General features: G+C 38.0%; 1 protein-coding gene across 1 annotated transcript; it reads right to left on the reverse strand.

The window, feature by feature from the left end:
- Positions 1–316: 316 nt before the first annotated feature.
- Positions 317–3776, reverse strand: rps16 (ribosomal protein S16). Its single transcript, XM_081363152.1, has 6 exons — positions 3514–3776; positions 3372–3423; positions 2450–2551; positions 809–905; positions 603–650; positions 317–508 (listed from the first exon to the last, which is right to left on the reverse strand). Exons 2-6 carry the CDS (start codon positions 3417–3419, stop codon positions 363–365), a joined length of 441 nt encoding a protein of 146 aa, XP_081219278.1. The 5' UTR covers positions 3420–3423; positions 3514–3776; the 3' UTR covers positions 317–362.
- Between the last annotated feature and the right edge of the window lie 10503 nt (positions 3777–14279).

A 14279-nucleotide genomic window follows, 5' to 3' on the forward strand; every position in this document is an offset into this window, starting at 1 on the left:
GTGATGTAGCTCTATATATTATTTCACATCACTATCCTTTTGCAGAATAGAAACAGGCCATTTCTTTCATTGTTGAATTTCACTATCATAATCATTCCATGCATACATCAGCCTGTAATTAACCTGTAACATTAATTGTAAACTACCTAAAATCTTTTAACCAATAATTTTGTTTATGAATTTCAGTGGAAATTATACTATTTGACTCAGTTAACTAGTTTGAAATCATGTGGAAATTAAAACCAAATCGACTACAGAACACATTCAAACTCAAGACTACAAGTACAGTCTTAAGAAGAACTCCTCAAGACAAAAGAATTGTTCCCCCTCAGGTTTATTATATGAAAATGTACAGAGAGATTTTAACGGTAGGACTTCTGGTAGCGTGCGCGAGCTCCAGGTCCACCGAACTTCTTGGACTCGCAGCGGCGGGGATCAGCGACCAGCAGGGTCCTGTCATACTGAATCAAGATATCCTTGATCTCTTTCTTGGAAGCCTCATCCACATCTGGGAGAAGAGAAAACAGAAAAATATGACAATTAATGCAGACACCCTCCACATTCATCTTCACAACATAATGACTACAATGACGCACACTTACATTTCTGATAATAGGCAACCAGGGATTTAGAGATGGCCTGACGAATGGCTGAAAGAAGAATGAAACATGTTAACGTCATTACAGAAGTTTTTGAACACTGCGGCCTTTGGTAAGAATCTATCCATTTACTGATTATCATGTACAAATACTTTCACGGTAAGACAATTCAGAGCAAACGGCTTCCACCATCAGCCAGTGTTACTAACCGTAAATCTGAGCGACGTGTCCACCACCCTTCACGCGAACTCTGATGTCAACGCCAGCGAAGCGCTCCTTACCCAGCAGCAGAAGAGGCTCCAGCAGCTAAAGGAAACAGAAACACTCAGTTAGTAGACGTATGAACAAACTCTCCTCACACAGAGCTAAAGGACTCTATCCTGATGAATGTACATAAGTGTACACTTAAAGTTGGACAGTTGTGGCCTAATAGTTAGAGAGTTAAACTTAACTCAAAGGTTCGATTTCTCATTACCGACAGAAAATGGCCCTTGATCAAGGCACCTAACCCACAATTGCTCCCCGGGCAATGGCTGCCCACTGCTATGAGTGTGTGTGTGTTCACTACTCCTAATGTGTGTGCACCACCTTGGATGGGTCAAATGAAGAGGGTAAATTCCGAATATGGGTTACCATACTGAAGTCACTTCAATTTAAGGGTTAATTCACCCAAAAAAAAAAAAAAAGTAATTGTCATTTACTCACTCATGTTGTTCCAAACCCATCAGACTTTTCTTTATCTTCGAAATACAAAAGATATTTTAATGTAATCTAAAAGCTTTCTGTCCCTCCATTGACAGCGACGCAACAATCACGTTGATGTTTCAAAAAGTTCCCAAAAGATCAGAAACTAATCCATATTGAGCGGTTTAGTACAAATCTTCTGAAGAGACTCGATCGCTTTATGATGAATGGATTACATTTAGGCTTTTATTTACATGAACATTCTGCTCATCATATAAAGTGACTCTTCAATACATATTTTTATATGGATTAGTTTTTTGATCTCTTTATACATAGACTGTATATGGAGGGACAGAAATCTCTCAGATTTAATTTAAAAGATCTTCATTCATGTTCAGAAGATGAGCGAAAGCCTTCCAGGTTTGGACTGAAATGAGGGTGAGTAAATGACAGAATTTTAATTTTTGGGTGAACTAACCCTTTAAAGTTGGCATGCAATGGAAATTGCCATCATCTATTATTTACTGATCCTAGAGGTACGGCTTCTCAGCAAGAAAAAAGCCAGGACTTGACTGTCCATCAGGAATTGAATGGGTCATTGTCATTTGCTAATTGCTACAATCTCATGTGAGTGACAGACGGATGGGAAAAGATGCCATCGTGAAGGGGAGGGAAAGTTAATGTTTCTGATTAATGATAACGAGGGCACATGAACATTAAAAATTAAGTACACTGATAAATCATTTATAAACAATGCAATATCCCATAAAAAAAAATCAGATTTCAAACTGGACAGATTTGATTCATGAATGCAAATTAGATAATACATTGAAAAGTGGCATAATTTTCCCAAATCTGACATTATTACTTCTCATGTCACATGAACATGGCAACAAGTGCTGTGGAGGATGCCAGGCTTTACGGTAAACAAAACCCGACATTTGTGTTTTTCTTCCTCAAAAGGAGACAGCACCAATTCCTGATTCATTTTTATTATACTATATATTTTTTTAAAAACCCACCTTTATTTACCATAGAGGAAAAACTCATACAGGTTTGGAACGGCATGGATGATTGACGACTGATATTGACTAATAGTATTGACTGATATAGAGATCTGATTGAATATTTCTATTCTAAGCACTCCATATCTGTAATTAAAGTACCTTGTACTGCAGAGTGGCAGGCTCGATCATCTCAAGGGGTCTTCCGTTGACTTTAATAAGCCCATTTCCCCTCTTGCAGTGGGCAACAGCTGTGGCTGTTTTCTGTTGATAGTGAAAAACAGATCAGACATCACATCAAATATGACACTATTAAGATGTTATTATAGCATGGTGGTCTACTGGCGTTGCACATAACCAAAGCCTTGCACATTTAGAATATTCTAAAAGGCCCAGTTTCACAAACAGGGCTTTGATTAAGCCAGGATCAGGCCTTAGTTCAATTAGGACATTTAAGTAGCTTTTTATAAATGTGCCTTAGGGAAATACACATTACTGATGTGCATCTTGAGGCACAATGGAACTGATATATTTTAGGATATGCCAGGGAAAGTTGCTTTCAGTTAAAACTGCTCAAAGATGCATTTTATTCTGGGACTAGGCTAAAGGCTTGTCTGTGAAACCGGGTTTAAATATTCTATGATATTCTTATGATCAGAATTAAGACCCATTGCTATACTAGACACAAGTACAGGCTAACAGTTAGTAAGACAAACAAGAAGCCCCTCTACTGAACAACAGAAAACATGACGATCAGATGTAAAAGCAACTGTTTTGTATGAATTACTGTTGTACATGTACACACTGAACTTTCCCACGTGTCAGCAAACAGCCATTACCAACACTTTATTCATCGCTCACTGTTAATCTACACAGGACATATGCTTATTTTACATTTTAATGGTTTAAGAGCACATATGCTATTTTATGAACTCAAACGGTTACGTTTAGTACATAAACTATATAAAAACATTAGATTCACAGTCATTTACAACCGCATACATCTGTTAGCATAGCCGGCTAATCTCAAACCCGAATCACCGCAGTGCACGAGCACGAGGACATACAGCGTTTAAATACTCACTTTACGTCCAAAAACCTGGACAGACTGTAGAGGACCTTTAGCTGGCATGATTCTGGAAAAAAAATAAAATTATTGTCGTTTCATTAAAGCATAAATTATTCTTTAAATACGTATTTCAGTGACAACAGCTTGAGGAACAAACCTTTCAGAGCTCGAGCGCTGTTCGGAGAGGCCGCACTGGGGTTTCTCGTGCGCAAAAGCAGGGGCACTGTCGTAAACAATCTTGTGTTTACGACAGTCGTAATTGTATTTTTTTTTTTTTTTTAACACTTCACATTCACAAGATAACAAAATTCTAATATTAACGTAAGTAAATAGATTAACTATTATTTATATATTTAATTTGGAACACCATTATGATCCACCTCATTTGCCTTTGCAGGTGAAGGAAGCATATCTATTCAGACAAATTTCAATAGATTGGTTGAAATCATAGGTTGAAATAGAGGTTTAAAAAAGAGATCCGATCATTCTGATTACTATACGTACTATTCATTACATCAAAATTATATTATATAACATAATTATATTTATCTATTTTGATGTGACTTTAATTCCACATGCTAAATGTTACACCTCGCCACTAGATGGCGCTCTGTTACAAGAGAATCATTAGGAGTAGAATGAGTTTGGCAAACCAAGTGCATCATCTTTCAGATTTAGGTAATACTTTTGATGATTTTAATGTATTGTATAGGCTAGATTAGGAAACCATTAAAAGCATTATAGTAATAATTGTAACCCTCATTTTCTTTTTTTATACCCCTCAGGGTTAATAGCTTCTCTAGTTTTAGCTAATAAGATGATCTGACTGTTGTACACTACGCTATACTTAAGTCAGTTGTGATTATGATTTCTTTTATTGTATTTTTTTCTATAATGTGTATTTGCTGGGGTCAAATGCCCCCTAAACAGAAGCAAAATTACTAGAATGGATCAACGGATCCTGCAAGTACATAAAACTGCACCAAATAGTCACAGAACTTGACTTTTATGTATTGTTAAGTGTATACTATATTAAAGTCTTTATATGTGTTTTAATTAGGGTTTTATTCATGTATTTATTTATACATTTGATCGTTATCAATGAAGATTACCATTGTAAGCTACCATTACTGTTATCGTATCATTATCTTATAGTAGCCTACTAAGTTATCAGACTGCTAGCTTAGTTCAGGGGAATTTTCTTATCATCTTAGCAGTTAGCTCATGCTTATAAAACACTTTCTCTAGTCATTCCCATCAGTCTATTGTTCTTTTGAGATATGAAGGCTGTTCCATGTGTGTATGAGTGTGCACTACTGTCTTGACAGAACAAAAGCAAAGTGGATCTAACTAACACCGAGAGAGAACTGAAGGCACAGAAGCACAACAACAAGACAAGAGGACATCAGAGTCTTCAGATTGAGAAAATTATTCCTTTCAGGAACTCAACTGGCAGCTTCATTGAACCACACACAACAAACACAAGTTTCTTCTGGACTGAGACGCTGAACACTTACTCTGACTTTCAAAGGGATTTGAAAGTTGGAAGTATTGATCTGTTGTATGAACAGTTTGATGGTCTTTGAGAAATTCCCAAGAGTACTGGATCTATTTATTTAAAATAGAAATATTTGATCTCTCTCTCTCTCTCTCTCTCTCTCTCTCTCTCTCTCTCTCTCTCTCTCTCTCTCTCTCTCTCTCTTTATCGACCTACCTATCCTCTCTCTGTCCTTCATCTACACGGCATCTTCCTACTTTCACACTTTTCTTTACCTCTCCATCCACTAATTACACAAACACGTGAGGTGCAGAGTCAGGATGCATTTTGTCATCCCGTCCTTCTCCCTCCACCTTAACGCCCTCTGTTAGCAATGCTGCTTTGAAGAGGATTGTGAGATTTGCATTTCACACTTCCTCACGGTACCTTTTGCCCTTTTTATGCTGAGGTGTGCTTGTGAGATGTGTAACAATAAGCAAAGGGTGTTAATTAGTGGAGAAGTTATGTGCTGTGTGTGTGTGTGTGTGTGTGTGTGTGTGTGTGTGTGTGTGTGTGTGTGTGTGTGTGTGTGTGTGTGTGTGTGTGTGTGTGTGTGTGTGTGTGTGAGGTAGCTGAACAGTAGTGGAGATTTAATAACAATTAGTGGAGAAGTTATGTGCTGTGTGTGTGTGTGTGTGTGTGTGTGTGTGTGTGTGTGTGTGTGTGTGTGTGTGTGTGTGTGTGTGTGTGTGTGTGTGTGTGTGTGTGTGTGTGTGTGTGTGTGTGTGTGTGTGTGTGTGTGTGTGTGAGGTAGCTGAACAGTAGCAGAGTCAGGCAGATGTTGGGTCTATTGTGGGGGGAAATGGAGCTCACTTGGGCGACACGCTGCTGTTTGTTTTGCGATGAGATAATGAGGACTCCTGCCAAAGCACTTTTATACCAGCCTGTCACTATCCAGCACACAAACACTCACCCAGTGTCTTCCTTTCACTCCCTCTTTGGCTATAACACACTAAACAGATGTGCCATCACAACTTTGGCACTTCAAGTGTGAATATGGTGAACATGGTTTCATTTCAAAGCTCATGTGTAAAATCTTTCTTGGTCAGAGAACAATATTTGCTTTTGTTCTTTAGAATGGACTTCAACATACAGCGTTGATCCTTTTTGGCTTGTTCATATAATACATACATTGGTATAAAATGCAGATCTGGTTTGCTCATTATGGTGCTTGTTAATAACACCTTTTGATCACTGAAGTGTACCATTGTAAAGTCTGGTTTGATCGTTCCTGCTGATGGTAATTGCTTTAGTAGGTTAGTTCCTCTCAGAGATCTATGAAGTTCATTCAAAACAGCCACCATTTGTATTCGAAATCCTTTTGTTGAGGTAATTCACTTTGCTGCATCCAAACCAAAAACTCTTTCAAAAGTTTGCATGTTCATGATAATGATACAGGTGAAGAGTTTTGGCAAATGGACAAACTGAAGCATGACGTGACTTGGGCTGTAAGTTCCATCCTCTTAATTAATGAATGGAAGTTAATTAGAAATCTGAGAAATAAAGGTGGAGTTGGAGCAATGCTGGAAGAATTGTCACATGTAGATGTCCTTGTGCTGTTATTGATAGAAATAGATGTTAATGGATGTTAGATGTTAACACCAAAATAATGTTAATGGATGCTAATGGAACCCCTGCTGAAAAAGCTAATTGCTGGTCTTATCTGGTTTAAGATGTTCTTGCTGGTTTCCCACCTTTGCCAAGATGGTGTTTAACTCTTCGGCTGTCTAAAAGACCATATAGCCAGGCTTTTATCATTTGGAATAAGTCCTAAATTGATTAAATAAGAATCCTATAAGAATCAAATAAGACATAAATTCTAAAATAAATAAATAAAAGAATGATGAAAATTTGAATATGACAGTTGAGCTCTGTGTCTCATTTAAATGCACAATATGTAACTTTTTTGCTTTAAAAATAGCAAAAATCACTATATCTATGTTTTTTTTTAGTTGTGTACTTACATTATCCCGACTGTTTCCAACAACTTTCAAACCAGGAGAAATTTGTAATTTAATTCGAAGACACGTCCCGTTTCTTTATTTCCGTTTTGTCGCCGTCAATGGCGTCATATCCGCGTTGTCCCTGGTTTCCGCTCGTGCTGCCATAGCAACCAGAGCTATGAACCAGAGCCCTCTGATAGTAACCAAAGCGACTGATGTGGACAAATGTGTAGTTTGCAATGTCTATCTGCACGCTGTTGTTGTTTCGTTCAAACATTATGGACCATGGCAAGCAGACTTTTGATAAAAAAGGAGAACTAAAACGAGAATCAATATCAGCGCGGTGTTTTCGAGATGCCGAGAGCTCCCATAGACAGTATATAAACGAGAGCTCCACGTCCGAGACTTCGACCGCTCCTACATGAAACAGGTGAGCACATTTACATAAAACTAATCAATGTTATATAGTTCAACAATGATAAAATGTCAGAATATGATCTGTATGTTATTCTAATGTTGATCTAGCTTACTGCTAGTCTCATACAGACAAACTAACACATACATTTCAACACATTCAAATGCAGTTTAGTGTGCTAGTGTAATGTTAGACCAAGTGAAACAGCGCTGCGTTACCTCACAAGTTTAATTTGTCTAATAAACTGACCTGTGAGTTGTAATTCTGCACTTGCGTGTAGTTCGGTAGAATGAAATGTCCATATTCCTTTTATATCCGCGGGACTCGCGTCGCGTGTGGAGCTGATAGCTGTCTCTTAGCAATCCCGAACTGCTTTATCACATTCATGATAAAAGCATCGATGTATTCAGTCATCCATAAACATCATTAGATCGGTCGTCAACTTGACGTTGACGACAAGATCCATAATTCTTAGCAAATGTTGCGTCATCAATCTACGCCTTTGTTATTGTAAATAGGTTAGCGACCCCTTGTGGCGAAAAATCCCATACTGTTTAAGTCACTTGTCAAGAATTATTGAAACTTTTATATTATATTATTTTAGCCACTTTGTTTAAGTTTGTAATGCTTTAATCTGCCATAATATTGTAATGTTGTCTTTTGGGATTTCTTTCACCCAGCAAACATTGTCAGTTTATCAAGTTGTATCTTATTTGATTCTCAGCAGATTTTCATTTGGTCGAATTTTATATTTGATACCATTAATATTCGTTCCACTTTGATAAAAAATTATATTATGATGGAAATTCCTTTAGAATTTTTTGACAAGGATCCTGTTGAGAGTTTTGATTGGTCACTGCCACCTCTCAGATGCTTCACATGTTTTCCATAACGTTCTCCACTGGAACAATGGAGAAAACCACAATGATGATTGATTCATTGCTATTTTGTTCCGCATAGAGCATTGTCTCACTGAGGTTTCTTTGTTTTAGGTGGAAAAGCACATTATTGGGAAAAGATAGCATTACTATGAAAGAAACAGTGCCAAAACTCACAGATTTAGCTTTATTTAGAGAGATCAAGTTATTGAACCAGTGTGGGTTAGTCACGCTCACTGTGGCCAGCATTGACTCACTCTCAATGCATTTAGCCCAGACTTGAACTAAAAGGGAATTAGTCCCACTGAAAACATCCTTCTTTGTCTTAAAAAACAGCACTGTTTCTCACACTTTGTAAAATCTATTTCCTCTCATTAAGTTTGACTGAGGATTTTGTGAAGTTTGTACGATGCCACACTATTAAAGCCAAACAGGAGATAATTGATGTTTAATATAGAGTTACGTGGAACAGGATTTTGGACCAATCAGATTTCATAGTGATGAGGCTACCCTGAACAACGCCACAGAGATGGAAACCAAGAGACCCACAGCACTCTAGCATCATGCCAGCAAGTTTTACATTGGCAAATGCCATTTACATTTCCTTCAGAAAATGTAGAAATCTAATTTATTTAGTTTTATTCTTATTCTTTCCCGTTTCTTGCTTTTAGAGGGTCAGGGTTAGTATTGGTAAATGAGTGAACGTGGCCTTGGAAGGCGCTGGAAGCAGGTCAGGGCAGGTGAGATGTCACGGGTTGAAAGGTGAGGGTCAGCTCCTCTACAAAACCCACAATGACACCTGATCTTCAGCCTGAGTTCACAGGGCGTATGACTCTGTTCCCTTGGGACGGGAGGCTGAGTGATCTAAACACACACGTCTCACTGAGGTCAGCTGGATTCTAATGCAATGTCTAAACACATACAATGCCACACTCACCAAAAGAGAAAAAAACGCAATCGAAACCCAAAGTCTTTAAGCAACCTTTGCCCAGTGCGGTCAGATATGGGATAGCCGTCGGCTCAAGTTTTGAAGTGGGGGCGGCCGTGGAGCTTATGAATATGAATCAGGTTATGCTCAAATATTTTGATACCATCTTTTACTGTTTTAATAAATAACGATTTTCTACAAGCTAATGCTAATGCAGGTGGCATTTGGGCGAGGCACATTTTCATCCTAGAGGTTAGATCATGTTTTTGGACAAAAATGTGGATAAGCTGATGTCATCAATATTTATGATCCATTTTCTTAGAAGAAAAAAATGCGTGTCTGCCTTTTTGTCAGCCTTTAGGAGTACAACAGCACATAGGACCTGTTTACATTGATATACCGTCTCGGGTGATCCACTTACAAGTGGTCGGCTGAGACATATCACTGTTTACACCTGGTAGTCACATGCATCTCAAATACGTCTTCTATCACCACTTATGATCGGATTTCATCAAGTGTAGGGTCTCTGATTTCATGGCTTCATACATCATGCACTATATCACTGCATACAGCACACTAAAGATGTTTTGTGAAGTATGTATATGAGAGCGCCAACATGAACTCATTTTGGCAAGTTGACATTTCCTGTGCTGTGACTAGTGCATGTAAATCTATTTTAAAAAGCATTTTGGTCATTTTTAATATGAATAATTATGCATGCTGTTTTAATGCTGCTTTTATCTCTGTTAATGAAGAAATTACATGGATTTTTTTAAACTTTTAAATAATTTGCTGCAGGGCATTTTAAAATGAACTAGTGAAAAATAAGATGATTATAAATGGGGAAACCTTTCTAAAATTGTGTGTAGTAAGTAACAGGGCCTATACATATACATAAGAATATACACTTTCCTTGTATTTTACACTATTAATATATATGACGTTTTATACATCAAATAATTTAATTCAATAAAATAAAATTTGTAAAAACGTTCTACAATAATAAAAAAATAATAAAAATGGATAAAGGTTCTGTAAATACATATGTATCGGATTACAAATGTTTCCATCAGATAACATTTTTCGGTTACACTTTATTTCACCAAAAGGGATGCACGATATATCTGCCACCATATTGGTATCGGCCGATATATGTTCATTTTTAATGTTATCGTTATCGAAATAAGAAATTTTGGCCGATATATTAAAGCTGATAAATAATGGATTATTTCCTTCAGCTGAGACAATTCAGATGCGCACTGTTCGCCGTGATGGTTTTGAATTGCTTGAAATATGATTGGAATCACTTAAAAAAAAGGAAAATACAATTCAGTGCAACACGTGCAGCGCAAGTATGTCATATAGGTTACATAAAATGATCATGAGAACATTATAATTGTGTGCTTGGTACATGGCTTTTAATGGTAAGACTTGTTTTTTGTAATCAGGCTCTCAAAAATTTGGATTAAGATTTATCAACCAATCTTATATCGGTTATTGGCTTTCAAATATAAAGAATTATCGGTATCGGCCAAAATGTTCATATCGGTGCAGCCCTACTTTTTTTAATCTATGCATCTAAATGGACTGGTGGGTATAGGAGGTTCTTCTCTGTTGTATGGTACAAACTGCAAAGAACTTGTGTCTACACTACAAATGTAAAGGCCAATTCCCACCACACCGGTGGATGCTGACCAACACAGACAATCACCAGATTACAGTACGTCACTTCTCAGACACACAACCTTACAAACGCAGTTTAGCATGTTCAGTCGGCGAAAATAATGCCAACAAAACCCATGGTAAGTGTCTGTTGCTGATTTTTGCCGTCTGTTGGTGCAGTGTGAATAGGGCTAAATATGGTCACATTCATTTTCAACTACATTTGAATACACAGCCCGTTCTCATCCTAGGGCGTCATATATTGACGCTTTTGACATTTCGTCGACATCGAACGCACATGGCACCCTTTAGCGTCAATATGAGACGCAGATAGAAATGGGCCAGAAGGCGCCTCCTAGTGGTCTAACCCTACACCAGACCTAAACCTACCCATAACCGAACAAAGCTCTGTGCGTGTCATATTGAGGGTGCCATGTGCGTTCGATGTAGACGAAATGTCAAAAGCGTCAGTATATGATGCCCAAGGATGAGAATGCGTTGGAATACACTAAGATAAGGGTTCTTTATTGGCTTTGATAGTTCCATCAAGAACCTTTAACATCTATGGAATCTTTCCATTGCACAAAAGGTTCTTCAGATTAATAAAATATTTTTCACACTAAGGAAAAATATTGTTCTTTTAAGAACTGTTCACAGAAAGGTTCTTTGGGGTAACAGAAATGGTTATTCTATGGCATCACTGCAAAAAACCCTATTGGAACCTTTATGTTTAAGAGTGTATGGTTTAAATAATCCAATCGCACAATATTTTTGACCACTTTGTTTCAGTGTAAAAACAGGATCATAGATGGTTTCAAAACTATAGATGGAGTAAAAGCTACAAAAATGAAAAAGACTGATGAAATGTGGTTCATCAGCAGATGGTCTTTTATGGTGGAGAAACAAAACCTATTCATGACTGAAGCCATAACACTCTTCTACCTGTGCCATGTTATAGATGATGTATATACTGTATGGAAGGAAAGTATGCAGCTGGGGGTTTCAGAGGAGGTGTTTAAAATAATGACATATCCAGATCTGCTGGCAAATACTGGCCTGTAATTTTAATGGCTCTGTGCTGGTCATGTCAAGAGGAATACATGAACCAATCCCTCGCTCTCTCTCTCCGGGGAATAATTACTCCAGAAAGCCCCTCACACACAGAACAATGCAAAGAGTCATCACGCACTCACACAGCCAAGGTCAAAAACAAAACCTCACACACATACACACACACTTACATTCCTTCAGCAAGGGATGGGAGCGTGACAATCGGGAAACAACGGCTGTTAGTTACAGAAAATGAATTAGGACTTGGGCTGGGGAGCGGAGAGCAAAAGAGAGAGCTAGAGGAAGTACTGGGATTACTAGCTGGACTGCAGAGTGAGTAGAGGGCTGCTTTCACCCAGTAAACTGCACAAATTTATAAGACCTCTGGGGCCGTGCGGATACCCCATCCCCGCCCTGCACCTCCAGAACTGCTGATTTAAAAATAATCTTAAATCAACGACTGACAGGCATCAGAAATACCACAGCCAGGTCAGGGAACTCACTAACTCCAGCTCCAAATTACACCTGGGTTTTTACAATGCCCTTTTTTATATAATTTTATATAAAAATAATTTGGTCACACTTTAGTTTAGGGTCCAATTCTCTCTGTTAACGAACTATTCATTATGGCTTTTACCTCAATAAACTTCTAGTAAGGTAATTGTTACACTCATTTTACGTTTTGGCGAATTGGTGGCTAATTCATATGAATTTCCTTACGTAGGTTCCGTACAAATGACATCATGCAAATTCATTTAAAATTACCACTCATGAGATCAGGTTGGAAGAAAAAAATTAGTGGTGCTAATGATTAGTGGTAATGATTAGTGGTATCAGAATCACACCTACACAATACTGGACAAAGAAACGGAGGAATCCAAGGGTGCGTCTCAATCAGTTACCTAGCAGTATAAAGGACGCTGGCTCACTACACATTTGGACACTAATGACTCGTGACAACGTCCTCATTGTACAACATCATTACTGGTATTTATGAATAACAGCAGAGCTGTTATGTGCAGTGAGTTGGCTCACGTGATTTAAGTTTCGCACTTCAGAACTTCCGTTAAGGGAGCATAGTGAGCATTGATGCACCCTGGTTTTCACGGTGCATTGTGGGACTTTTTAGGGAGCGAACATTCAGTGCCTTGGAATGATTCTGCGATTGAAACAGCCCTTAAAATGGCTGAATCCCTGATCAGTGCCCTGACTACTGAACTAGGAAGCTGATTGTGACGCACCCTAAGGTTATATAAATTAGGGAGATAATGAGTAGAACAGAAACAGGTGTGTGGAAACTAATTAACAAACAAGGGAACTAACTAGAAAACACAGGAAACGAGCAAACAGTAAAAACAAAACTAGAACAACAGAGCACAACCGTTAAAACAACATTGTATTACAATTATGTACTCATTATAGTCATTTCAGGAGCTACAAAACACTTGACTTGACTTGACTTGAATGTTATTTTCATAAGAAGTCACAAACATCTGAAATATGCACACTAGTCATACTAGCATATACTCTGATTCCAAGAATTCCACTGTACAAGAAAAAAACTTTCCATCCCCATGTTTCCACCTCAGGTTCTGTGAGTCGCTACTGTTGAGCTGATGTATTAGTTTGGACGGCTGCAGCCCATCCAGTTCCGGATGTGGTGCTGGGCCGCTCTGATCTCTACTGCTCCCGCTAGGCCTCTTTTACAGCAACAGGAAATGCTGCCTGCCATGGGGTCACGACCCACTCATTTTGACATATGCGTCAAGAGCAGCCCACCCTCTACCGGCATAGAAGGTTTCCGGTCCGTGCAAGGTGTGGAATGATTAGGGAAGGAAACGGAGGGAAGACAGAGCTAAGACAGAAAGAGAGAGAGAGAGAGAGGCAGAATATGAAATGAGCGAACACATCTGTCAGACATCAGCTATGCAACATCATTGCACAGACTGCACCGGCTCACCTAGCAGAGCCCCAGATGCCTTTAATACAGCCGGTCCATAGAGAGATACTGTACGATACTCCACTGACCAGACCCACATCCAAATAGATAGATAGATAGATAGATAGATAGATAGATAGATAGATAGATAGATAGATAGATAGATAGATAGATAGATAGATAGATAGATAGATAGATAGATAGATAGATAGATAGATAGATAGATAGATAGATAGATAGATAGATAGATAGATAGATAGATAGATAGATAGATAGATAGATAGATAGATAGATAGATAGATAGATAGATAGATAGATCTCAGGTTTCATTAAAAATATCTTAATTTGTGTTTTGAGGATTAACCAAAGTCCTATAGGTTTAGAACGACTATGAGTAATTGATAACAGAATTTTCATTTTTGAGGGAACTAATCCATTTCTGACTTGTAGACTATTGTAACATGGAAAAGAAAAGAAATGAGAAAAGAAATCCAGATATAAATATAAAGATTTTTATTGTCTATGATGTATAATCGAGTGATGTGTAGTGCCATTGCAGTCAGTGGAAGTG

The sequence above is a fragment of the Scardinius erythrophthalmus genome (assembly GCF_964197995.2).
Source record: "Scardinius erythrophthalmus genome assembly, chromosome: 4".
NCBI classification, from domain to species: Eukaryota; Metazoa; Chordata; class Actinopteri; order Cypriniformes; family Leuciscidae; genus Scardinius; species Scardinius erythrophthalmus.